General features: G+C 42.4%; 1 protein-coding gene across 1 annotated transcript; it reads left to right on the top strand.

The window, feature by feature from the left end:
* The first annotated feature begins 596 nt into the window (after positions 1 to 596).
* On the top strand, positions 597 to 19,371 carry LOC141801110 (uncharacterized). Its single transcript, XM_074684019.1, has 10 exons — positions 597 to 1,676; positions 1,822 to 2,588; positions 10,281 to 10,487; positions 10,822 to 11,035; positions 11,239 to 11,400; positions 13,048 to 13,266; positions 13,880 to 14,026; positions 14,235 to 14,475; positions 14,618 to 14,782; positions 14,950 to 19,371. The coding sequence occupies exons 2-10, from the start codon at positions 1,909 to 1,911 to the stop codon at positions 17,433 to 17,435; spliced, it is 4,521 nt and encodes a 1,506-aa protein (XP_074540120.1). The 5' UTR covers positions 597 to 1,676; positions 1,822 to 1,908; the 3' UTR covers positions 17,436 to 19,371.
* Positions 19,372 to 23,843: the final 4,472 nt, after the last annotated feature.

The raw sequence follows: 23,843 nt of genomic DNA, 5'->3' as shown, positions 1-23,843 counted from the left end.
GCACTGTACAGGTCGTTATCTGCAAAGTAAGCAGCAGACACAAGTGAACAATTCCTCTTTAAAATGTGGTGGGGCAGGCATAAACATATGTTTACTATTGAGTCTCATGTCAGAACTAATAAACTGTAGTCCAAAGACCAAGATTTCAAGCATCACGTATGCAGCTTTATCTATGTCATCATGCAAATGTGTGACGAAGAAGTGCACAGTAAGTAAGACCTTTGTTAGTACTACTAGAAACACATAGTCACGTAAAGCATCACGGAGTCGTGACATTTAACCACCTCATTGTTTTACGACCTTCTCCTCTCCTGTTCTAAAGGAAAACGCTTGTTCTTTCCTCGATGTTTAAATAAAGTTTCATCATCAATCTCTCCATCACGCGCTCCCTCGTTTTATTGGCGAGAGAGGATGACGCGCGAGCTGTATACCTATGAGGGATGCGTGCGTCTTACCGGCCGGGCACGCGGCCTTCGGGGACGTATGATGGGGATGCGGATGCCATGGCAACAGGCCGATTAGATCCGGACCTTTGTATGCGCATTTATTTATTTAATATTTCATTTGCATGCGCCGCGCGCCTCTGTGGACGTACCGGCTCGACCCCTGCGTGTTGAGTCAGAGCGAGGAGCTTCAGACAGGGGTCTGAACTGTGTGTGAATGACAAACCACCTTAAAGACTCAACAGGTTGCTTTATTCTTAAGGAGGCTTTTGGATTCAGCAGAGCGCACGGTTTTACCTTTGGACAGTTTATTCTGCTGAAAAATAGAGCTTGTTCCTCTGTTCTTGGTGGCACAAGGAGGAAAGGACACCGCTGTATCCAGACTCACTGTCACTGAAAGTCGGCAGAAGTGAGAATAAAAGGCAGCTGCTTCAGAGGATGTCAGGAGTCAGAGTTTGAACACCTGGCCAAGTTAATTCTCGCTTCATTTTTGCGAAACAAAGCCGCGTGTCTCTCGTCTGGCTGTCTGAGCGCTTCAGTCACGGGTAGGCGCGCCTTCTATCATGAGGAGTGTTTTTTCTTCTCGGAGACTGAAAATAAAGGCATGCCGTGGATTCTGTGCTAGCATGTGCTAGGTTTGACGTGTTTTATTTTGTTTCCGCAGTCCTGTGTGTCCGCGTTCTTCTGTTTTGTGTGTGTGCGTGTTTGTAGCGTGTGTCAGAACGAATCAGTGCGCCTCGGAGTGTGAGTACCCGCGTGTGTCATTATGTGCGTCCCTTATGTCCATTAACCACCCTCTCCTACTTACAAAGGATCAAGTGTCCTTGTCATTCATCCGTAGATGAATGCACTCTGCCACCTTAACCCCCCAGATCATCTTTTTCATAATGGTTAGTGCAGAAAATATCCAAACTGGGTGATCAGCCTGACCACAGGGGCGACAGACAGGACAGCAACGGCCAATGAGCGGAGAGCGTCGTTATCTACAAAAGACCGGGAATCTGGTGCCAGTATGACCGGCGTCAGAGCGCTGAGGGCGGCTGTGGAGTGGAGAGGGAGGGCCTCTGAGGGAGAGCAACGTTTCAAGGACGAGGAAGGAGGAATGGTGGAGAAACATCTGTAAGGACAAAGGAGACTGTTCAGGAGAAAAAAAGGGAAAGTGAAGCTGCTGGCGTCACTCAGGCAGCATGAAGGATTTCATGTCTGGATGGAGCTTTTTCCAAGGGCACTGAGGTAAGCATGGCCACTTCCATAAAGAGAGGGCGGAGGTGCCAGCTGTCAGCTCCATCACAATGACTTCAGACACACCCCACTTTCTTTAAGCTTCTTCAGTTTAACCTTTAGATTGACACTGACTCTCATTTATGTAATTTAACAGGTTGATATAGTTAAGAGTAGTTTTCCCGAGAGGGGAGTTACAGGTCATCTCCCTCCCTCCTCTCCTTCTCCTCCACCCTGAGCTGGAATGGATGGAGTTGCTGGAGGTGTGGGTACAGGGGCATCTGGGGGTGACAGCCTTCCCAGGCGAGGGGACTCAAAGCGGCGCAGTAAAGGCAGCCTGCCCTCCCCGGGTTACAGGCTGTCCCAAGCCTCTCTGGAAGGGGATAGGGGCTCCTTTGGGGCAGACAGCTCCTCCTTAGGTGGACGCGGCCGCCGCCTCTCCATTATGAGCTCCTCCACCAGGGATGGACTTCCTTTCCGCACAGCAGGCACTCCAACCACCCCCGTGCCCCTGCCACCTCCACCAGGCTCCTCCGCCTCAGCTCACCCAACCCCTCCTCGCTCTGTGGGTTTTGCCACGTCCCGTGCTGCTTTAGCTTCCACCTCCTCCACTGGGACTGGAGTGATGGTGGTGGCCACAGGCCCAGAGACTACAACAACCACTGCCTGCAACACCACAGCAGCAGGGACCCCTGAGATGATGGGTCAGTCGGCACTGGGTGGGTTCGGCATGGGGCTGGACGGGGAGGACTACAGCACGTCCAACCAAAGCACCTTCATCCAGAGACAGTTTGGAGCCATGCTGCAGCCAGGGGTCAACAAGTTCAGCCTGCGAATGTTCGGATCCCATAAAGCTGTGGCCCTGGAGCAGGAGAGACTGAAATCAGCTGGGGCATGGATCATACACCCCTACAGTGACTTCAGGTATGAAGGCACACACACAAAGCTCCCTTTGCTTTCACCCAGTTACATTGACCACTGGTCTACACTATTAAAGCACCTTCCTACAAAAATAAGACACATCTGTTCTTGTGGATGAAATATGGATCAAAGCACACTGAAATGTAGCCGACTTGAAGGATAATGATATAATGAACACTTAAGTCGAGAGAGGCACAGCAGCATGAACAGAGGGAAAAGAGAGGAGGACAACTGGGAACAGGAAGAGATGTAGCAGGGTAAATATATACTGCCTGGGGCCGAACAGACGTGTATGTGAAGTGATGTGAGGGTTACACAAGATGTCAAAGATGCAGTGGAAAGCAGAGTCTCTGGAGGAAACAGAGGATGAGAGCTGGCTAAAAGGTAAATTGAAAAAAGGGGGAATTGATTGAAATTCCTAGGAGCACATCAAGGCAAGGGGGAGACGTGTAGGAAACAAGGCCTCAGAGATGGACACTAACCCTACAATAAGTCCACTTATAGAATAAGTGAGGGGATAAATATTAATTCTAGCCTTTTGTTTCCAGAGTGGCAGTTCCACAGTCAGGGGTGGGATTATTTAAATAGAGAAGATGAAATCAGCTGTGAAGTGTCTGGTTAATGAGGAATCAGTAAGACATCCCTTCCATGTTTAATAAGCGGAAATGTTGAGTTTGCTTTCATTGAATCAGATGATGAACCAAGCACAGTCCCCCCTGCTGGTCACTCTGTGTAAGGATTTGTCCTCTTCAATGATTAGTCTGAGAACTAATGATGTCTGAGGGGGAATGACTAATTGAGATTCTGATGTTCTTAAAGTAGAAATCTCGTGACAATAATAAAAACAACAACAACAATAACAACCAGGTATGGATTTTGCTTCGTAATTGTTCCTCTGGCTTTGATTGATTACTAAATGTGACTGAATGTGTGAACATGAATACCAGACATAACATCTAAAACAAGTCAAACGAGCACATCATTTTTTAAACAAATAAACTAAAAAAATGTGGAGATGTAGAAAGGGAGGGACAGATCCATAATCTCCAGTCCACAGACTGCATAATTGATGGAAGTAGTCTCCCTGACGCCACCCATCTGTTTCTGAAGCAGATTTTTGAAGCAGATCGGCTTTTGTGGCCATATTGGAAGCCTGTCAGTCATGTGAGCTGAGCTGTGCCTGTGATTGGACAAGCTCGCAATCTTACTAGCCTCTAAAGTTGCCAAGTAAGAATAAAATTCACCCCCCATACAGTGTGTGCTGAAACTGGAGTTAGCAATTTAGACTAAGATGTTGGTTATGGACTAGGAGATATGTTCATTTCTGCTATGAAACCAGCGTTTCTTTTGGCTTGGTGTGTATGTGACTTCCGGTACTTCCAGAGCCAGCCTCAAGTGGCCCCTTGAGAAACAGCAGGTTTTAGCACTTCCGCATTGTCTCATATTCTTAGACCTGAGGTTTCTGCTTGCTCCAGACTGCTGCAACAATGGATGACTTGATCCCAAGGCTCCCGGCCCACTTACGTCTTGTCAGACACACACACACACACACGCCAAGTCATTTTGTATCGTCTGTCAATTTGATGATCAGTCAAAGTGCTGCTTATGAGTCTGCTCGCAGGTGAGATGAATGAGATCAGGGAAAGATGGAGAGGAGGTGAATGAGGGAATGTGTGGATGGATAAATGTCTCATGGAATCTCGGTCCGTCCACCACCCATTGATATTCAAGACAGCTTGAGATGTTTATAGCCCTAATTATCCCGTCAGAGAATCACAATTGAGTTTTCATTCATTATGCATGAAATACTTAAATTATGCAGGTAGAGTATGCGTTATGCATAATTTAGTCATCCAACTTTTCAGTGAAGCACCTTTACTTTAGGGCAGCCACGAGTGAGGAACCCTGTGAGGCCGGCATAAGAAAGCCATAAACATGATTTATCCTACCATTAACCTTGAGCAACATGTCCTGTGTGTGTACTACGTGTGTGGAGAGTGCTATTTTTACCTGTGTGTGTTAAACCTCAAGATATTTAATCGTGATGTCGTAGAGTGTTGTGGTGGACACTTAACATCAGCAATAGTGCTGTGACATTATAGATCCTTGAGTCTTCAGCTATCTGTTTTATTTATAGAGCCAGGAGAGGGTGTATGTAAATGAGAATGCAGGGCTGGGTAAGAACTGGGGTTTATTAAATGCTAAGTTTTACCACAACTTTTTATGATAAGTTTCACCCCTAAATCTTAGTCTCTGTGGCATTTTATAATGTAAATTCGAACACCATAAACTTCAGCATCTTGGAGGTGTTTTTGTTGAGTCCAAATTCTGAACAAAGGACCTGTGGCAGCAGCAGCACACTGGTCTTGTAAGAGGTAGAGTATCACACTGTTTGAATTTTACTTTGGTCAGCATAGCTTCGCACTGCTATTCAATCAATCAGATTTAAATGTGATTACCTCTAAACTGGAATCACTGTTATACTCTGAGCTTTAGTCCCAAAAAAGTAACTTTAAAGAGGGAGTATTGTGCTTTACCAGAACTTGAACATGTTTATCAATTAACAAAACTGGTTGTCCATACCAAATGTTTACTAATTTTCAAACCAAAACATATTCATTTGTTGCAGAAATCCCAGAATCTGCTGGTAAACAGCACAAAAAGGTCCATTGTACAAATAAAGAAAGATCTTTGTGAGATCTTCACGAGACTTATTGAAATGATGAGGTCATCACAGAAGGATCTCATCGCCTCTTTAAGACACATTGATGGGACAGGCCTCAAACAACAAGCTCATAGCTTTGCCCCGGACAGTCCTCCGAAGGGCTAGCCAATCAGAGAGATGGGGGTTTGTCGTAGTAGGGAGCCTTAAAGAGACAGCAGATAAAATGAGGTGTTCCAGACAGAGGCTGAAAAGGAATTTCTTAAATTAAAGTGTGAAAAAAGTTTTTTTTAAAGCTGTAAATCATGTAAAGCTGGAACAGTATAAAGACTAAGAATAGCACAATACCCCCTCTTTTATGGCCCAAATGCTGCATTTTCTATCCTGTGTTGTAATTGGAAAAGCAATTATGCCTACTGTACTACTTTTACTATGTCTCCCTTTTGGGGTCACCGGGAGCTGGAGCCAATTTAAGCTGTCATAAGGTGCAAGACGGTTAAAAGAAATCCAGCTGCCAAACCAGCATTGTTAGCATCACAAAGCCAAGGTGACTACAGACTATTATAATGATTATAATGATAATCATAATAAATGTTAATAAAATCAATAAGCAGATTCCTCAGCTGTAACCCAATGGGGTACTTGTTCTCTTCTAGCCTCAGTCATTTACAGTGTTTTGAATACGTCATGTCTGAAGCACAGGCATGTCAATCATGTGACCGACATTTTAACCCTGAATATTAACAAGCAACAAAAAACATGCTTCCCTTACATAATTTATGCTCTCTAGAAGACCACAGACCTACTCAGGCTCATCTCAAGTGTGTGTGTGTGTGTGTGTGTGTGTGTGTGTGTGTGTGTGTGTGTGTGTGTGTGTGTGTGTGTGTGTGTGTGTGTGTGTGTGTGTGTGTGTGTGTGTGTGTGTGTGTGTGCAGCAGTATGTGTACCCGTGTGGTGTGTCATTATGGAGCCTCATTTTAAGCTCTTAAACCCTTCACCTCATTAAGACGTGTTGCTGATGCTGCTTATAGAATACAAAAGCAGGGATTTAAAAATAAAAAAAATCATGCACTCAAGCAGAGAGAGGCACAAGTAGAAGGCAGAGGAACAAGAGGAAGAAAAGCAGTTCGGCTGTCACCACTGATGAGTTGTGCCATTACAGGGTTGGTGGTGTAACACATATAGGACCAGAGGTTTATTATATAACAGCCTGTTGCTGCTGTGCTTGTTTGTCTGTATGTTTGGCAGGGTGATGGGCGGAAACTCGCTCAGAACTGACATCTGGCCAGCAGCAAGCAGGGAACCAATCAGAGGCTGCTTGGGAGACACCCAGCCTCAATTAGAGCAAGATTAGTGTTTGGTCTGACAACAGCTGAGCAGGTAGATGCAGGTCAGTTCTCTGCAGCACCTGTTCGACTCCAAAATGGAATACTGATGAGTCTGCGGAGAACCACTCTGATTGCATTTGCAATTCATATGTGCATGTGTGTGTGAGGGAGCCAAGTGTTGTGTCTGTCCACAGTTAGGAGATCAGAAATCAGGATTTTGTCAGGTATTTAGCCCAACAGGATGTCTCTGTGAATCCCTTTTGATTTGGATTCCACATCTGAAATGAATTGACCCACATTTCATCAACCGCAACAAAATCATCACACAGAGGTTGTTTAATGAGACATTCTCACCATTATCAGTTAGACCACTTTGCAAGGAAAACATTCACAGGGTTAGTAACCTAAAGTGAAGGCGGGATGTGTGATTTTTTTCTATTTCACCTTTCATCAAACTCAGTGAAAATGTCCTCACTGTAGGGCTGAACAATTTTGGAAAATAATCTAATTGCAATTTTTTTGGACCAATATTGCAATTGCGATTTGGCATGCTATTTTTAGGGGAGATGTATGTCTTCTACATTATTCACTTAGCACAAGCAAAACAACATTCTGTAGTATGACCAAGACAACAAAGGATATTGTCAACTTATAAACAAGTCTTTCCTGTAGGCCAGGCCTACATGTTGAAATGAGATGAATTGATATGAATAACGTATCTTTAACTATTACATTCACAGTAGAATATTGACGGATTAATTTAACTTCAAGCCTTGTAGACGTGTAATAAAATTATCATTAATTTCCTTAAATAAAATCAGAGAAAGGAACAAAGTCCTGCATGAATCCTCTCTTCTATGAATCTCACACTAAATAAAGTGCAGAAATGTAAATAAAAACAAAGTTTTGGCACAACCACTGATATATGTAAACTTCTCAATTGCACTGTTTAAATGCACTTTAAAACTTTTCTTTTTTTTTTAAATTGCAGCCTTTGTGATTTGAAAATTGCAATATATTGAATTGCGATGTCGATTTAAATTTTGATTAATTGTTCAGCCCTACCTCACTGTCTGTTAGCTGTCCATGTAGATTTTGTTTTCTGTAAAATCTGCTTTGTCCATATCTGCGTTTTTGTAAAATGTAAATAAACAGGCTCAGAGGTTCCTACTCAATAGAATTAGAGCCAAAGCAACAGGTGGCAGTTTTTCCTTTGCCACTCTCTGTCTTGTTTTACTCAATTTGAAGAATATATGTGGAAAAATACCCCATTACAAGTACTATAACTTTGTTTAAAGCTCACAACATGGCATATATCACCAGATTATGATTATATCAACAAAGGAGTAACATTTGGGGCAACGTTTAATAATTCATTGACAGCTGGGCAAGTTCATCTGAGCTGAATTTGTTGGAGAATTAAAAAGTTTCCACAGAGTTTGGAACAATGTTTTTATGGCTTTTTCTCACAGTTTTTTATAACATACATGAGGTATCTAAGAGAAATCAGCTGCGTTTCAGGGGGTAATTTTACCTGTGATATTCCACCTCAAACACAGAGGTGGGAAATAATCTAGTCAAATGAAGCTGAAGTAAATGTACTAGTGTGAATCAAAAATATATATATGTGTATATTTCAAGTCTTCATAAAGTGGAAAATACAAATCAAAGACATAACAGAGCATTCTTCCTCTTAAGCTACTTGTTGGTATAATTTACAGAGAACATTACCTGAAGGGATTCTGTTGACATGATGCCTTTTCAGGTTGCAGTTTTTGAATTTTACAGCTTCTTTTTTTTATTTGAGTCACAGCCTGCCGTGTAAAGGCACTACTGTAAATATCTCCCCTTCAGAACACCATGTACTGATGAAAATGAGGTTGTAGCTCTCTCTCGCTATGGTTGTAAGGAGGCGTCAAATTTATAAAGCGATGTTCCTCTGATGAGTTATTTACCTGGGACATGCCAGCCTGAGAAAATTGTACATCTTTGTCCATATGTTAGTTTGTCTGACTGGCGAGTGGTAGGTTTAAGCCACTCAGCTCACAGTCATGCAGTTGATGAAAAGCTTGTATCCTTGCTTTTTTTAACGCAGCAATGGCTGCAATGTAAATCACAGAGGGAGTGCTTGTAAACTATAACTATAAATACTGGATTAAAGAAATTAGTGTTCTACTGACTGAATAAAAAATCAAGAATGTAAGAAAGATTTACAGAGGTGTTTCTTTTCACCAATGAAGTCTTCAAGGTTAGTAGTAAATCTGCTGCCTCATTCCTACAGCCACAGATGCTCTGAGTCTGTGGTGTTGTAAATAATCCTATGTTTATTTCCAGTGATTATGAAGTGATACATCTTCCAGGACAAGTGACAAAGCAGAGGAGCAGAAATGTGTGCAAGAGTGTGTAGCAGAGTGATGACTCATACTTAATCTTCATCAGTCTAGCAGTAGCATCACACCATGAGGTTATGTTACTAAATTAGCACTCAATAGCAATCGACCACAGAGCGGGAGTGCACTTCCTCACAGATCCAGAGTGAGTGTGAGGAGAGAGAGGCTGCAGGAAGAGCCGAATCATTGATACAGGGTTGAGGTGATGGATAAAGATTAGGAGGGTTTAGAGGAAGAAGACAGAAAGATGACAGGAGTCGTCTCCGGATGATTGGATTGGCTCTTCTGTCATACTCTAATCACTCACAGCATCTCAGTGACTCTGGCTACGTCATCCAATAATACCCTCCAGCATGAAATATTCCCAAGGTTATTGCTCTCTACCTCCTCTTTTGCCTGTCTCTCTTCTCAATTCAATTTGGTTCAATTCTGCTCTGCTTTTTTTCTGATAAAAAGGGATTAAGGATGTAATTTATGATGCCAGAGCATTTGTAAAAGAAGAACATTGTCTTAAGGGCAACATTTATGTACCAGTCCTGCACTTGGACAAGACTGCAGAGAAGATTTTTCTTTTCAAAGAGCCCCGGATGATCCCCAAGTTATTACACTCAGAGTCTGGCTCGGGGGAATGGGACAAAGGGGAGAGTTTATATAGGAAAAACTTATTACTACATATTTTCAAGGAATTGGGATATAAAAGGATTAACTGAGAAAAATGATAGGGCTGGCTACAGGAGAAGAGCATGGTTTTTAAGTCTCAAGTGTTAAAACATTTAAATGATCAGAATTATCCTTTGAAGAGGTGCTGCATCAACTTGGATGAAAAAGCTTTTTTATCCTCAAAGGAGAATACAAACAGTCTCCATGAAGTGAGTAGATTTTTATCCTCCCATGTTGTCAAGAGATTTTTAAAGTCTTAGAAATTAGCCCTGATTATGCCCTAAAGGTTGTCAAAGAGACTAGGGTTTAAAGCAGTTTGAGACAAGACCATCATTTTATAACCTTGACTCACATGAGACGCCTTAACTCAAGTAATCTCTGCCTATGCTGCCTTAATATGTGGATCTATGTCTCACAGCTTTATGGAGCTTGACGTAAATTGACGCAGCATCAGTATGTACTTTAAACTGGAGGAAAGACCCCCATGTTTACCAGTAATGAAATTAGCCCATATTCATTTTTCATTTTTATTGCTTCTGCTGTTGGTACTGTGACTTCACACAATGTCCCACAGAAGAACAGAAGAAACACATGAAATTAGGCAATACCTCAAGACCTACTTCCCAACTGAGCAACACCATCTTTCTCTGTTTAGATTCTATTGGGACCTGCTGATGCTGATGTTGATGATGGGGAACTTGATCATCCTTCCAGTGGGCATCACTTTCTTTAGAGACGAGAACACACCCTCATGGATCATATTCAATGTGGTCTCTGACACACTCTTTATGGTAGACCTGGTTCTAAACTTCAGGACTGGCATCATTAAGGAGGACAGCACTGAGATATTACTGGACCCAAGGTGAGTACAGGTATTTCTGTATGTATTAGTCTTACATGTCAAGGATGGGGGCTCTGGTTGTCTGTGTGCTGCAGAATATGAATAAAGCAGCTCTTGTTGACATGAATTTCAATTTGCCCCTCTGGCCATCTGTGAGGTTTGTGTTCAGACAGTCTATGTTTGAGATGTGAAAAGGTGACATGCAGCCGCTGGCAGGGCTTTGTCCATCTCCCAGTTTTGTTCCTGTCGAATATCAATGCGTATGCCTCCATGTCAGGCAAATGTTGAAACATTTCCAGAAACCTTGCTTGCCAGATTACAAATGTCACATGACTTCTATTCTTCCGTCACTCAGAGCGATCCGGCAGAACTACCTGAAGAGCTGGTTCCTTGTAGACTTTGTGTCATCCATACCTGTGGACTACATCTTCCTCATGGTGGACAGTCTTGACTCTGAAGTCTACAGGACAGCAAGGGCACTGCGTATTGTTCGCTTTACCAAAATTTTGAGCCTTCTTCGACTTCTTCGCCTGTCAAGACTCATCCGCTACATCCACCAGTGGGAGGAGGTGAGAAGGGACAGATCAAAAATGCTCAAAAGGGGAAAGACATCGAAACGAGAGATGTTTGTGTAAATGATTGCTCAAAACCAGCTTTGCCCACAAAATACCAAGTTTTTTGTGCTGGAATAAATCCACTCTTAAATAATGCACAACAGGCTACAAGAGAAGTGTTGAAAAATTCCTTCTCATCATTCTCTCTGATTCTCCAGATTTTTCACATGACCTATGACCTCGCCAGTGCCATGGTGAGGATAGTTAACCTCATTGGTATGATGCTGCTGCTGTGCCACTGGGATGGCTGTCTCCAGTTCTTGGTCCCTATGCTGCAGGATTTTCCACCTGACTGCTGGGTCTCCAAGAACCTCATGGTGGTGAGTCCCAAACCAGCAATCTGCATGTTGGCAGCCATTATTTTTATGTTTTTAGATGTCTGTAACTCCAGTCTGTCCTTCAGCCAATTTTTTGTCAAAGGAACATGTCAGGAACAGTCAAACTTGTCTTGGAATCAAGGGTGAACATATGAGATTAATAGTGGAAGGTTTACAGCCACTGTGACAAAAAAAATGTTTCTCAAATGCTAAAGCCTGGTGTAGACTTCTGCATCGAACAACAGTACAGCCCTTGCTGTAGGTCTGCATATCAGCTCAATACTTAATACTCTCAGAATTCAAAAGCAAGACTAAAACATTGGATATTTGCTTCAAATAGTCAGTTCCTGGGACCTCTCAGTAAAAAAATGAATAAATAAATAAATAAATTAAATTGAGTAGGGTCTCTCAGATCCCCGAGAGAGAGTTTCTTCAGATATGAAAAAATAATCCAAACAGACTCAGGGATGTTGGTCCAAAGTCATATGTCAGATTTCAAAGCTCACTTTCATTACTTTCCCATTCCCCTTAAATAAATAGTCTCTGAGAAAGCTCTTCCATCCATGATTACTTAGCCCACATGCTTCATAGATACAACTATCAAGCACTTTTTCTATCTGCTGTTTTGAGATGTTTAAACAAGCAATCACATTGTCCAAGTGAATCTAATTCAGTTGATCACACAAGGCAAGTTATGAACCACACCCTGGCAAGTGTACAGACATTTAATTGAAAGTCAGTTACATTAGTTTTAATATTTTCTGCAGAATAAATGTTTTAGCAATGGCCAGAAAAGGACACATTTAGCCGCAGTTGAATGAGATGCTCATCACTATCTCAGTTTGTTTGAACAAGGTGCATGAAATCATGTCAGATGAATACAAAGCAGTGATTCAGGAATGCTTGGTGTTTGGTTATCTGTGTGTGTTCAGAGGGTGTTTATCAGATTCGACATTGTGTGTTAATTGGCTCATGCAGCAACATGTCCAGTTAGAATTAAACTCACTATCATTATCACAACAAAAAAAGTTCAAGGATTTTCCAATTAAAATCTCAGCAGACATCAGGTGAAGGTGTCAACGCACGCAAGCAGGCTAAGGCCTGGGGGACCTGCTGGAGATTCTGTCACGTGCGAGCAGGCACAAAGACTTGGACACAGATGAATGCACACAGATACACAGTAGTATGAATAGCTGAGTCATGTCTCACAGCAGTTGCCTGGGTGACTGTTGCTAAGCAGCCTGATGCTGGGATCTTCCCCAGAGAAAGTCCCCTCATCTGTTGGACCATTGACATCTTAGTATATTTTGACTCACACACAACTAAAAACTGAAATCCCGCGCTGACTGGTCTCTATATTTGTAGAGTTTAATTTTTAAAATAATGCATTAGGACCACCTTTTACTTCCTGTGTGGTTTTATTCTTTCTGCTCTGAAGTGCAGCATGGTTTTGACAGTTTAATTGGTCTTTCTCTACATGTTATGACTGTAATTTCCTGAAGTGGTGTGACTGAACGGCGCTGAGGGGGAACAGCTTCTTTTAACCTGACTAAAATAAGAGCAGTTCAATATTGCATCACCTTTTAATTAACACTCAAAACTTGTTTTCCCCTGAGTGGCCCCCTCTCTCTCTGTCTCTTTCACACACAGAATGACACATGGGGCGTGCAGTACTCCTATGCTCTGTTCAAAGCCATGAGCCACATGTTGTGTATCGGCTACGGTGCCCAGGCTCCAGAAGGGATGACTGACGTGTGGCTGACTATGCTCAGTATGATCGTAGGTGCCACCTGCTACGCCATGTTCATTGGCCATGCCACTGCTCTCATCCAGTCACTGGACTCCTCTCGACGACAGTACCAGGAGAAGGTGAGGCATGATGCTCATCAAGATTTGGCTGTTAATCTTGGTTATATTAAGTTATGATTAGGGCCAAGACTCAGCAGTGTAGCCAGTCATGTCAATCAGAGTTAGGGGTCAGAAAATAAACAAACCAAAACAGTCTTATGAAGACAACAAATTGTACAGGACAAGGATAAGGACATGTTCTTGATTTGAACAAATCTAATTTTTTCTTTTCAAAATCAATATCTTTCATTGTAGGATTAAAAAAATGTTTTAGTTTATAACTTAATGAAAATGAATATCATGATGAACAAGCTGACAAAATTAATATTGAATCAAGCACAAATTCTTTTTAGCACCCACATAATCATGCTAAAAAAGTACACAAGCGTCTCAATATTGATTAATTTTTTACTCTCTAGAGTTCATCTAATATAGTTGGGAATACTACTTTCAGCTGCAGCTTATCTTTGAAAAGGAGTTACACGAAAAAAAAATCGAATGATGTATAGCAGAAAACTAATGGAATTGCTGGGATCACCAACAGACCTGTAAACTTGTTTTGTTCTTGTCTTTCATCATGAATGTTTATGTGCAAATAACTGACTTGTGTATGTATGTTAATGTATTTTTACAGTACAAGCAGGTGGAGCAGTACATGTCGTTCCATAAACTTCCTGCAGATGTTCGTCAAAAGATTCACGAGTACTATGAGCATCGCTTCCAGGGAAAAATGTTTGATGAGGAGAACATTCTGGGAGAACTCAGTGAGCCGTTGAAAGAGGTGATCTATCCACACACACATACAAAAATATAAATATATATATATATATATATATATATATATATATATATATATATATATATATATATATATATATATATATATATAGATAGATAGATAGAGAGATATGTACAAGCTGCAAGTAATTGGTAGTTTTGGAAATCTCTCTTCAAAGCTTACCTTCTCTCTTAACATCCTTTCCTCCTAGGAGATTGTCAGCTTTAACTGCCGCAGCTTGGTGGCTAACATGCCATTGTTTGCCAATGCTGATCCTAACTTTGTGACTGCCGTGCTGACCAAGCTACGCTTCGAAGTGTTTCAACCTGCAGATTTCATTATCCGCGAGGGTACTGTTGGAAGAAAAATGTACTTCATCCAACATGGTCGTGTCAGTGTTCTGACTCGTGGCAACAAAGAAACCAAGCTGTGTGATGGCTCTTACTTTGGAGGTAAACACATACAGCATTGTCTGGATAGTTAATGTTTTTTGAAGGAAAAGTTATGGAAAGAGGACAAAAAAGGTTCAGTTATTTCTCTTACTTCTTCTGTTTGATCTCTTCTCTTATCCTGTTGTTTCCCTTCCACTTTCAGAGATCTGTTTGCTGACTCGTGGGCGGAGGACAGCCAGTGTTCGTGCAGACACCTACTGTCGCCTGTACTCTCTCAGTGTGGACAGCTTTAACGAGGTTCTGGAGGAACACCCAATGATGAGGCGTGCTTTTGAAACTGTTGCAGTTGATCGATTGGACCGTATCGGTAAGTATGGTTTTGATTGTTTGTTTCAGTAGAGATTCTACTGAAAGAGTACCCAGGACTCCCAGGACCTTTTTTCAAGGCACTATTGGGCTGCTACAGCCATCTGTTGTCTGTGTTTCCACGCAGCCCTTGGGTAATTCTTTGTTATACTTGTTTTGCATCTACAGGCAGGAAGAACTCCATGCTTCTGCGGAAGTCCTCCCAGGCTGGTTCTCTGGGGGGCAGTATAGGTCGTGGTGGAGGTAGAGGTGGAGGAGGCCCAGGAGCAGGGGGAGGTCTAGCAACAAGTGGTCTTGGCTCATGCGACAGCATGCTGGTGCAACAGATAGTTAAACACGACAGCATGCCTGCTATGCAGGATGCCATTGCAGCTGCCGCTGCTGCAGGAAGAGGAGGAGTCATTGCAGGAAGTGGCACTGTCTCTCCAAGGCCACGCCCTGTCATCTGGGCACCACTAGTTCATGCTCCACTACAAACAGCTGCTGCCACCAGTAATGTAGCTATTGCCCTAATGCACCAGCAACAGCAGCAACAGCAGCAGCTACAACAACTGCAGCAGCAGCATGCACTTGGAGGAGCTTTTTTCCTGCCATCCCCTCTGATCTCTCCCTCTCCCTCCTCCTCTTTCCCTCTGTCTCCGCCTCGTGGTCCTGTGTTGCAGCCACTACGCCCTTCTGTAAGCTCTCTTATAGGTATGATGGCAATAAGTGGAATGGGGGGGATGGGTGGATTGTCACCAAGAGGCTTTCCTGTCTCTCCCTCAACCATGGGACCTCCTGGTGGGGTCACATCACCCCCTGTTGCTAAAACTCCTCCCACCCCAGCATCCTCAGTCCCAACGTCTGTCCAACAAGGAAGGACTCTTCATTACAGCGTTCGCCTCCAGGCTGATCACCCTTCAGTGATTGCAGGATCACTTGGAACCATATCAAGTGGTGGGCCACCAACTCAACCCATTCACAAGGTACCTTCAACAAACCCTCCTGCTGCTCCTAGTGTCCCCTCAGATGGCATCATTTCTATGACAACTCAGCAGGGTGCAAAAGAAGCTCTGTTACGTCATGGTGGAAATAGCTCTCAGGGTCTGCCAGCACTGGGCAGACTTACCCAGGAGGCCAGGCTACTGTCGGCCTCTCAGCCTACTCTGCCTCATCGTTCCTGGGCTGGGGTTCAACCTCACCCCCCTCTGCACCGAAAGGCCTCTGGTGGGAATTTACTGGCTGCTCCTTTTCTGGCAGGGCAGTTAGCAAGAGGAAGTAGTGCGGGAATGCTGACAACTAATGCTCCAGTCCAGCTAGTGACAAATGTGCCATTTAGCGCACCAACACAAGCACAGCCTGCAGTGCCAGTCCATCCCACTCTCGCACAGCCTCTCTCTTCAAACACTACCACGTACACAGCAACTGCCCCTCAAACTGTATCTGTACCTGCACCCACAGCAGCACACCTGCCTTCTGCTGCTTCTCTGCCATCCTCCTCCCCTCCAAAGCAGACCCCATTGTCCTCTGCCACCCCTTCTCCTGCACCCACCCCTTCTTCTCCAACACACATTTTCTCCCAAACACCTCGCCCCAAACCAACTCCAATGACCCCACCTGGCTCTTCCTCTCCTCCTATCTGCTCCACACCTCTTTCAACTGCATCAAGCACATTGCTGCTGTCATCAATTCCACGTCCCAAACCTACACCTTCATCCCACTCATCCTCTCCCTCTCCCTCCTCCACACCACCTCCATCTTCTGTTTCTAGCCCTGTTCCACTACCTCAAACTTATGGGTCCAAGTCATCTCTTACCTCCTCTTCTCCACCTTCCTCCTTGACCTCCTCTTCTCCACCACATCCCCAGAGCCCCCGAGCCAAAGCTTCCAACACACCTCCTTCTGCATCTCCGTTGTCTAGCACCAGCCCTGCTCAGACCCCAATACCTTCTCCAATACCGACTCCTAATCCCCGTAGCCGCACTTCTACCCCTTCCCAAACTTCTACTCAGACCACCACACCTGTTACCCCCACAAAGACAACCACCCCTACACCTTCCCTCTCTCCTATCCCTGTTACACCTGTCCCTCCCCTGAGTAAGTCCCAGACTCCAACTTCTTGTCTCCATCCCCCTGTCTCTAGAGGCCCTACTGCAAGCCAGATCCCAAAACAGGTCTCACCTCTTACCCCAACCCAAAGTGCATCTCCAACCCCAATACCATCTAGCACCAGCCCTTCAGCAAAAATAACTTTTTCTGTTCATCCTGTTAAACAAGCCCCTGCTGCTGTTACTGCGAGCTCTTCTTCAGGCTCAAGTCACACAGCAACAACCTCATCCTCAACAACTTCAAGCCCAAACACAGGCTCATCTAACCTTTCCTCTATTAGTTCAACCCCTTCCACCGTCCCCACCTCTCCTGGTATCAAACCTGTCTCTGTCAACCCCCCAAAACAAGAACCAACCACCACACCTGCTCTCAATCCCTCATCCAAACTTAAATTGCCTACAGCTGGCCAGATCTCTCAGGCATCTGTCCCTCCACCCACCCAGACAGCACCTGCAGCCACCCCTGCAAGCAACACTTCCCCCAAAGTGGAGAAAAAGGACTCTCAGAAGCCACTTGACAAAAAAGACTCAGACGGACTGAGACACAAACTTCCTGCCAACATGTAAGAAAGAGAAATCTCATAGGATATTGATGAGCCATGAACATACAGAGTTTAACCAGAGTTGGCCCTCTATTTCATGTGGACAGACCTGTGCATCTAGTTTGCATTTGCTCTAGGCTGTGGTTGTCTTAGAACATCAGGAGTTCGTGTAACTCTTCACCAGGCCATCAGCAAGAGAAAAAGACTGTAGGGACTGGCAACTGTAGAGTCTAAGATGCATCCAAATGTATACATACACATCTGTGTAAGTGATTGTTGGAGCAAGCGGGGGAGCTGAAGTGGATACAACATTAGCAGAGGAATGGGACTGAAGCAATAGCTTTGGAGAGTCAGAACAATTTCAAGTGAAAGCCTCCATTTTCTAGACAAAAAAGCAATACATGGGAGACAATTGAGACTCATAATGTGACAGGAAATGACCCTTACAATAACAATAATAATAATAAATGTAAAAGGAAAGGAAAGTTTATCATGATGTCAGTTTGAAACCCACACAGTTGACCATGTTTTAATGGCAGAAATTTTCCTCTAAAGTCATGCTTTGATGATGTTACATGTTATGCGGTACTGCTGTGTTTTTGGTTGAATCCTTTTAAACTGTCCATTATCTTCAAGGATATCAGGACATCATTTAACATATAAAACATATTTGAAGAATGTATTATTGTGAATATACAGTATTACCCACCAAAAACTACAGAAAATGGATCTTTAAGTGAGACTGACTTTCAACCACTGCGAATACTGACTACTACCATGACATGTCTGTTAACATGATATAAGAGACAATGTCCTTAAATAGAATATGTAAATGAACAAAAAAAAAGTTCTGTTTCTCTTTTCTTTTCATTAAGATTGCTGGTTATATCTATGGTTTCAACAAAAAAAGATCATAACATAATTTACATACATTATAACACTTAAAAACAATCACATCAAGTATAGAAGCAGCAAAACTGTTCTATGTTGGATTCGTAATATTGCAACCTGCTTGAACACAGCAGCAGGAAATCATCAAAGCATTACTTCTCCACCATGTGCAACATATCCGAGGAAAATATCTGCTGTGTAAATATAGTCAATACAGCAAACAGTTCCTGGTTTCCAGCTCCAACTCCCTCTTGCCTCCCATTCTGCACCAAAGTGTAATATTTTCTCATCAGAATAATTATGATATAAGTAGAATCTAAACATAATTGTAAATTCAGTACTCATGAATTTGAATAATTAGAACCAGTCCACTGGTAGCTTTGTTGTCCCAGGTGTGTGGTGTTTAGTTTTTGAACAAAGACAAAACTTTGAACCTCCGTGTTCACTCTGACAACTTCTGTAAATTGTGTTTTTGTGCGACACACAATATTGCTCTGCTGTCCATAGTGGGTCACTTGATTTTGTCTCTCTGGTTTCCCTGTACTGTGTTTACCTGCCTCTTTGTAGGTTTGTTGTATGCTTTTTCACCCTCAGCCTCTTCGTCTTTCATCTTGTCTGTCTTGCCGCCTTTCATCTGATTTCACAGCCCTGGTGGCTAACTGTTTCTTTGACGCTCACGCACTCTCTCCCTTTCTCTCGGCTCCACAGACGCTGTCCTCTGTGCTGCCATCAGCCCAATGTTCATTTTGCTCCTCCTTCTGTTGCTCTCTGACACTGTTTCAGTGCCATTTCCAGTGATGTTTGATGTTTTGTGTGGGTAGCAACAAGGCATATTTGTCTTAACCCCAAATACCATGATGCCTAGATGATATATATTAAAGGACCAAATGTTTTATTTTTTAATTTATCACAGCTATAGCTTTTGAACAGAAAAAAATAGCCAACAATGCTGACACAATGATGATGTTGAGTGTGTGTTTAGGATGATGAACATGATTGTGATGATCACAGCCATGATGGTTACAGTGATGACGACAATAATGATGGTGTATATGTGGATGTAAAAATAAAGCAAGTTTAGATATCATGTGGTGGAGTATATTGAGGCATGGGCTCATTACATACATTGCATGTTTGAATTACATTATCAAACTACAGGCAGGATGTATGGGAGTACAATCAACGTGCGGTAATAGATTTTTTAATTCAACAACAACTTACGTATTGATGACATGGACCTTTTGGGTAATTTGAATTATAGCCAATGAATTTTATATGTGGTTGCTTTTGAAGAAGCACATCTACAGTTGTAAGGTGACTATTGCACTGATTGCTCAGTCCATGAATATATTTGCATTTATATGCTATAAAAGGAGTCAGGGCAGCTGTGAAAATACAAAACCACATAAGAGATACGAGAACAGCGGACCACAAAACTCAGATAAGCAGGGGGACAAAACTAATCCTGAAACCTTCTTGAACAAAACTCAGTTCAACTTTACTTTCCTGTAGCTTCTGGATCCCTGATAGATCTTACTTCAACGCACATCAAAACAAAGGCAAAAAATGTGAAACTGACTGCAACTAATCTTTTTTAGTTTAGTTTTTAGTTTCTTACAAAAACACACTTTACACCCTGTATAGTGTAATATACACATATAAATCATGAGAGCTAATTATTTGATTACATGACCAGAACTGCCATTCAGGGCACTAATGCAGCATCCTTGCTAGCTAACATACAGTCATCCTCATACTTAACCACACCAAATAAAGAGTCATTGCCTATATTTATACATAACAAATATGCACCTACAAAACATGACTCCAGTCAGTCAAGTCTGTAACAAACAAAAACCCCGTATTGCTTTCATTGAAGCGTATTGCTGTTTTAAAAATGTGCCCTTCCTCTTTCTCCATATGGGTCTTTCAAAATAAATTCACTGTAAATTTACAGCCTTGAAAAAATACCAATAGAGTGTCAAGAACAACAAGATATTTCAGTCAGTTATATGTGTCGTGTATGAAGGTTTCATGCATTCCCATTACTTTTATTTATCACTCAAAGGCTGGACAAGGTGCTGTGGCTGCCATAGGAGTGCTGTGTCATCATGTTCATATAGAGTTTTTTTATGTGATGTAATCAACTTGAGCTCAACCATGTTGGAGGCACTCTCACAAGAGAATGAAATACTGAGGTAGCAGCAGGTATATAGGATCATTGTCACACAAAATGTTAAATTGTTGCTTTGTTTTTTGGTGCACTAATCAGTCAGACTATGAAAAAAAAAACGATATGCTTTTGACTCCCCAAAATTATTGCAGGTCAGGGTGAAGAGTGCAAACAACTGTCCGAAGAACAGGGAACTTTGTGGCTAGCTAAACTCCATCAAGATTTATAAGGCAATTATCTGTCATTAATCTCAACATTCGTGTCTGCTCGCAGCAGCTCCTGTCAGGTACGTCCTGTTCTCTGTCCAAAGCATCTTAAAAACCATACTTTAGTAAAAGGAAATATATAATGATAGAGTATAACTTTGATGTAGAGGTAATTCATGATAATAAATAGTACAAAGAGTACATATAGTACAAATAGTATATTTACTGAAGATTTTAATACAACACACAATACCCTTTCACCTCAAGTGACCAAACAGCGTATTCAACTAAACAGCTTCCACCCAATATTGGGGAGCACTTGAAAGTATGAAAATCACAGAATGCCACTTACCAAAGTAACTTTTCCACCACAAACAGGCATTGTCAGTAACAAGATTTTAAATGTCCTGATCATTTTACTTGCTCTCATTTAAGCCATTACTGCCTGAATTTATTTCCAGTTAAAGAAAAAAGTTGTTTTTGCACTCTTGCAGATGGTTGATTGCGTGTAGATAGTGAATTTGAATACAGCACACACACTAGTTGTTAATAATTTATATAATACATGTAGATAAAATGAGTTCACCCTCTGTCCAATATAGTTGGCCATGGTGCATTTTATATGATCCTTTATATGCGTAGAATATGAATCATGAGCATTAGTGGGACACAAAGGTCTGTTGCAAATTTGCGACAAAAGGCATCAAGGGGTTAATCCCTTTGGAAAAACATGGTAGCCCACTGAGAACCAGAGATGGCTTGGTTTGGATAATTTTGAACTTTAAAGATTTTAAACACTAGAGGTTTGGTGACTAGACTTCAGCTCTACTTGGGGTGTAATAACTTCTTTAATGAATAACCTGCTCAACCATTAAGATTAAGTTGATGTGCCTCAGCCCCTGGGTTCCTACTTTTTCATTTTCTGCTCCTGGATCCTTAACACTAATCCCGTACCTCTCAGCAGAGGGCAGACTTTCAAGGTTAAGCCTGTGAATGTTGAGACACTTAAATCTTTCCTTCCTTTGAATAAAATCAACTAGAAATACACCTAAAGGAGAGCAATTTAAGCCTCACCTGTCCCCTTCACCCTTCCTAGAACACACACACACACACACACACACTCTCTCCCTGGCATAAATTTATTCACATTTCCAAACTAACTCATCAACTGGTCTTTCACCATCTTTTTTGCCTGTGAAATCAGAAGTAATGAAAGGAATATCTTTCACCTTTGTGAGTTAACAGGCACTATTACATTAGATTTACACTTGTAATTAATTAAACACTGTATGAATAACATCGCCTGGGCTTTAAATACTTTATAGATTTGTCAATAAGAGGATCATGGTCTTGTAACTGATTTTTTTTTTTTGATACAGTGACCACTAGATGGGGATAATGCTCTTAAAATCAGACACTGGAGGACACAACGGGGCACCACACTAGGCAATAGCTATATGTACAGTATATCATTTTGGTTTTGCTGTAACATGAGAGAACATGAGGCCGTGAGAAGATTTAATGTGAAGAGAGGTTATTGTTGAGCAAGCCAGTAAGAAAAAAGCTTAATGTTGGGTGGAAGGTTAATGATGGCGGACTAGCCAGGATTACAATCCATGAATAGAGATGGGAGGATAAACAGACCTTAAACTGCTGCCTGCCATTCTGCCTCTGGTATAGACCCAGTGATAGACTGCTGTGGATACAAACTGCCAGACAGGTAATACAAGCCACCTGGACCAATACTGAACACTTTACATGTGCTTTTCTCTACTTTTTTTTTCCTGAAAGTAAAAAGTCAAAGTATGCCTCCCAAAATAGGTTCCACAAATAAACATCTGTTTAAATATGTATAAAATGAATAGTTTTGTTTTGTTCTAATGTGATGATGTTGCAGCTGGTAAAGTTGAGCCTATTCCTATATGTTTGTACATATAATAGGAAGTTAAAGACACTTTGTAGTCACAAAAAATATAAGAGGGATCGATCATGACTCTGTTTTATATTGGACTAATGCACCGAAAATTGTCAGGTAAACGAATCAATACTTCAAGTTTTGAGATATTTTCTTTAATAGTTTAAACTGATCTGTTAATGTAGGACTTTATCCAGCCTGTTTTCTTTTGTTTTGACTATTTAATAACTGAGTCATCCCCCTTCAGATTTATTTTAAGACCCCTTTGTTCCCCTCACATCTCCTCTTTGTAACCTGCTTTGACAGACACATGAACATGTTAAACATAAAATGTAGTGCACATAAAAGTTTTATGTCTTTGACTGGTGGCAAAAACCACAGAACTAGCACAGATTTAAGGTTAGGGGGGGCGGTATGAGGTGGGCTGTCTGAGCTCACCACAAAATTATATATAGACTTCCTGCACCCTCACTTCTTAACCCACCAGCACAGACTCATACACACACTTCTGCAGCTCCAGCAGACGGGGATGAGATTCAAACTTTGAATCAGTGAGGTGATTCCCATACTCAAAACCACTTCTAACAGAAGTCATGTACGCTTGTGTTCAGTGCTGGGTGTTTTGTAGTGAAATGAGACTTTGCTGGTTGTGCTCTCTTTGGAAAAACAGCATCACATAGGCCACTGTGCTCTGCAGCAGACCAGAGTTGTACTTAATTTCTCTTTAATGGATTACACACACTGTTAAAGTCGTTTTAAAAAGTCCCTGTTGCCCTTTGCTGCTGCCCTCACACTGGATGTGACACATCCTGTCTCAGTTTCAATTAACACAAAAGCAGAGTTATGTGTCAGCCTCACATCTTGACCTTTCTGAAGCCGCGCGCGCCGACTTCTACCTGTCTGTCAATCTGTGAGTCCTGGATAGCTTTAGCGAAGCGAATTATGCTGAGTCATGAAGAGGGCAGGGGGCTCCAAGTCATTTCCAACCAGAAGTGGTTCCTTGAATAATATGAGTGGGCTAGATATGGGTAGATGTCTTTCACCTCACCTGTACCTACCTATGCTTGATGATGCCCAAAGGCGAAGGGGGAGAAGGAACAGGGTCTGCAAGCCAGCCCACCTTTCTCTCCCTCCTACCGCGACGGGCACCGCGACAGACATCGCAGCTGGCCTATCGCACAAGAGCCGGACCCCCTCCTCCCCCGCTTCCCCCCTCCCTTCCCCTGTGCCCTGCCCACCCTGGCGGTC

The sequence above is a fragment of the Halichoeres trimaculatus genome, unplaced genomic scaffold, assembly GCF_033239565.1.
Source record: "Halichoeres trimaculatus isolate MK-OKI-2021-1 unplaced genomic scaffold, fHalTri1.1 fHalTri1_scaffold_12, whole genome shotgun sequence".
Taxonomy (NCBI): domain Eukaryota; kingdom Metazoa; phylum Chordata; class Actinopteri; order Labriformes; family Labridae; genus Halichoeres; species Halichoeres trimaculatus.
This window is presented reverse-complemented; position numbering and strand designations above follow the sequence as displayed.

What these genes read in the sequence shown, in the direction of transcription:
- LOC141801110 (XM_074684019.1), top strand. Translation starts at nt 1,909, where the DNA reads ATGGATGGAGTTGCTGGAGGTGTGGGTACAGGGGCATCTGGGGGTGAC. An exon ending in GAGATATTACTGGACCCAAG is followed by an intron (nt 10,488 to 10,821) that starts GTGAGTACAGGT and finishes TCCGTCACTCAG; the next exon opens with AGCGATCCGGCAGAACTACC. An exon ending in TCAGTGAGCCGTTGAAAGAG is followed by an intron (nt 14,027 to 14,234) that starts GTGATCTATCCA and finishes CTTTCCTCCTAG; the next exon opens with GAGATTGTCAGCTTTAACTG.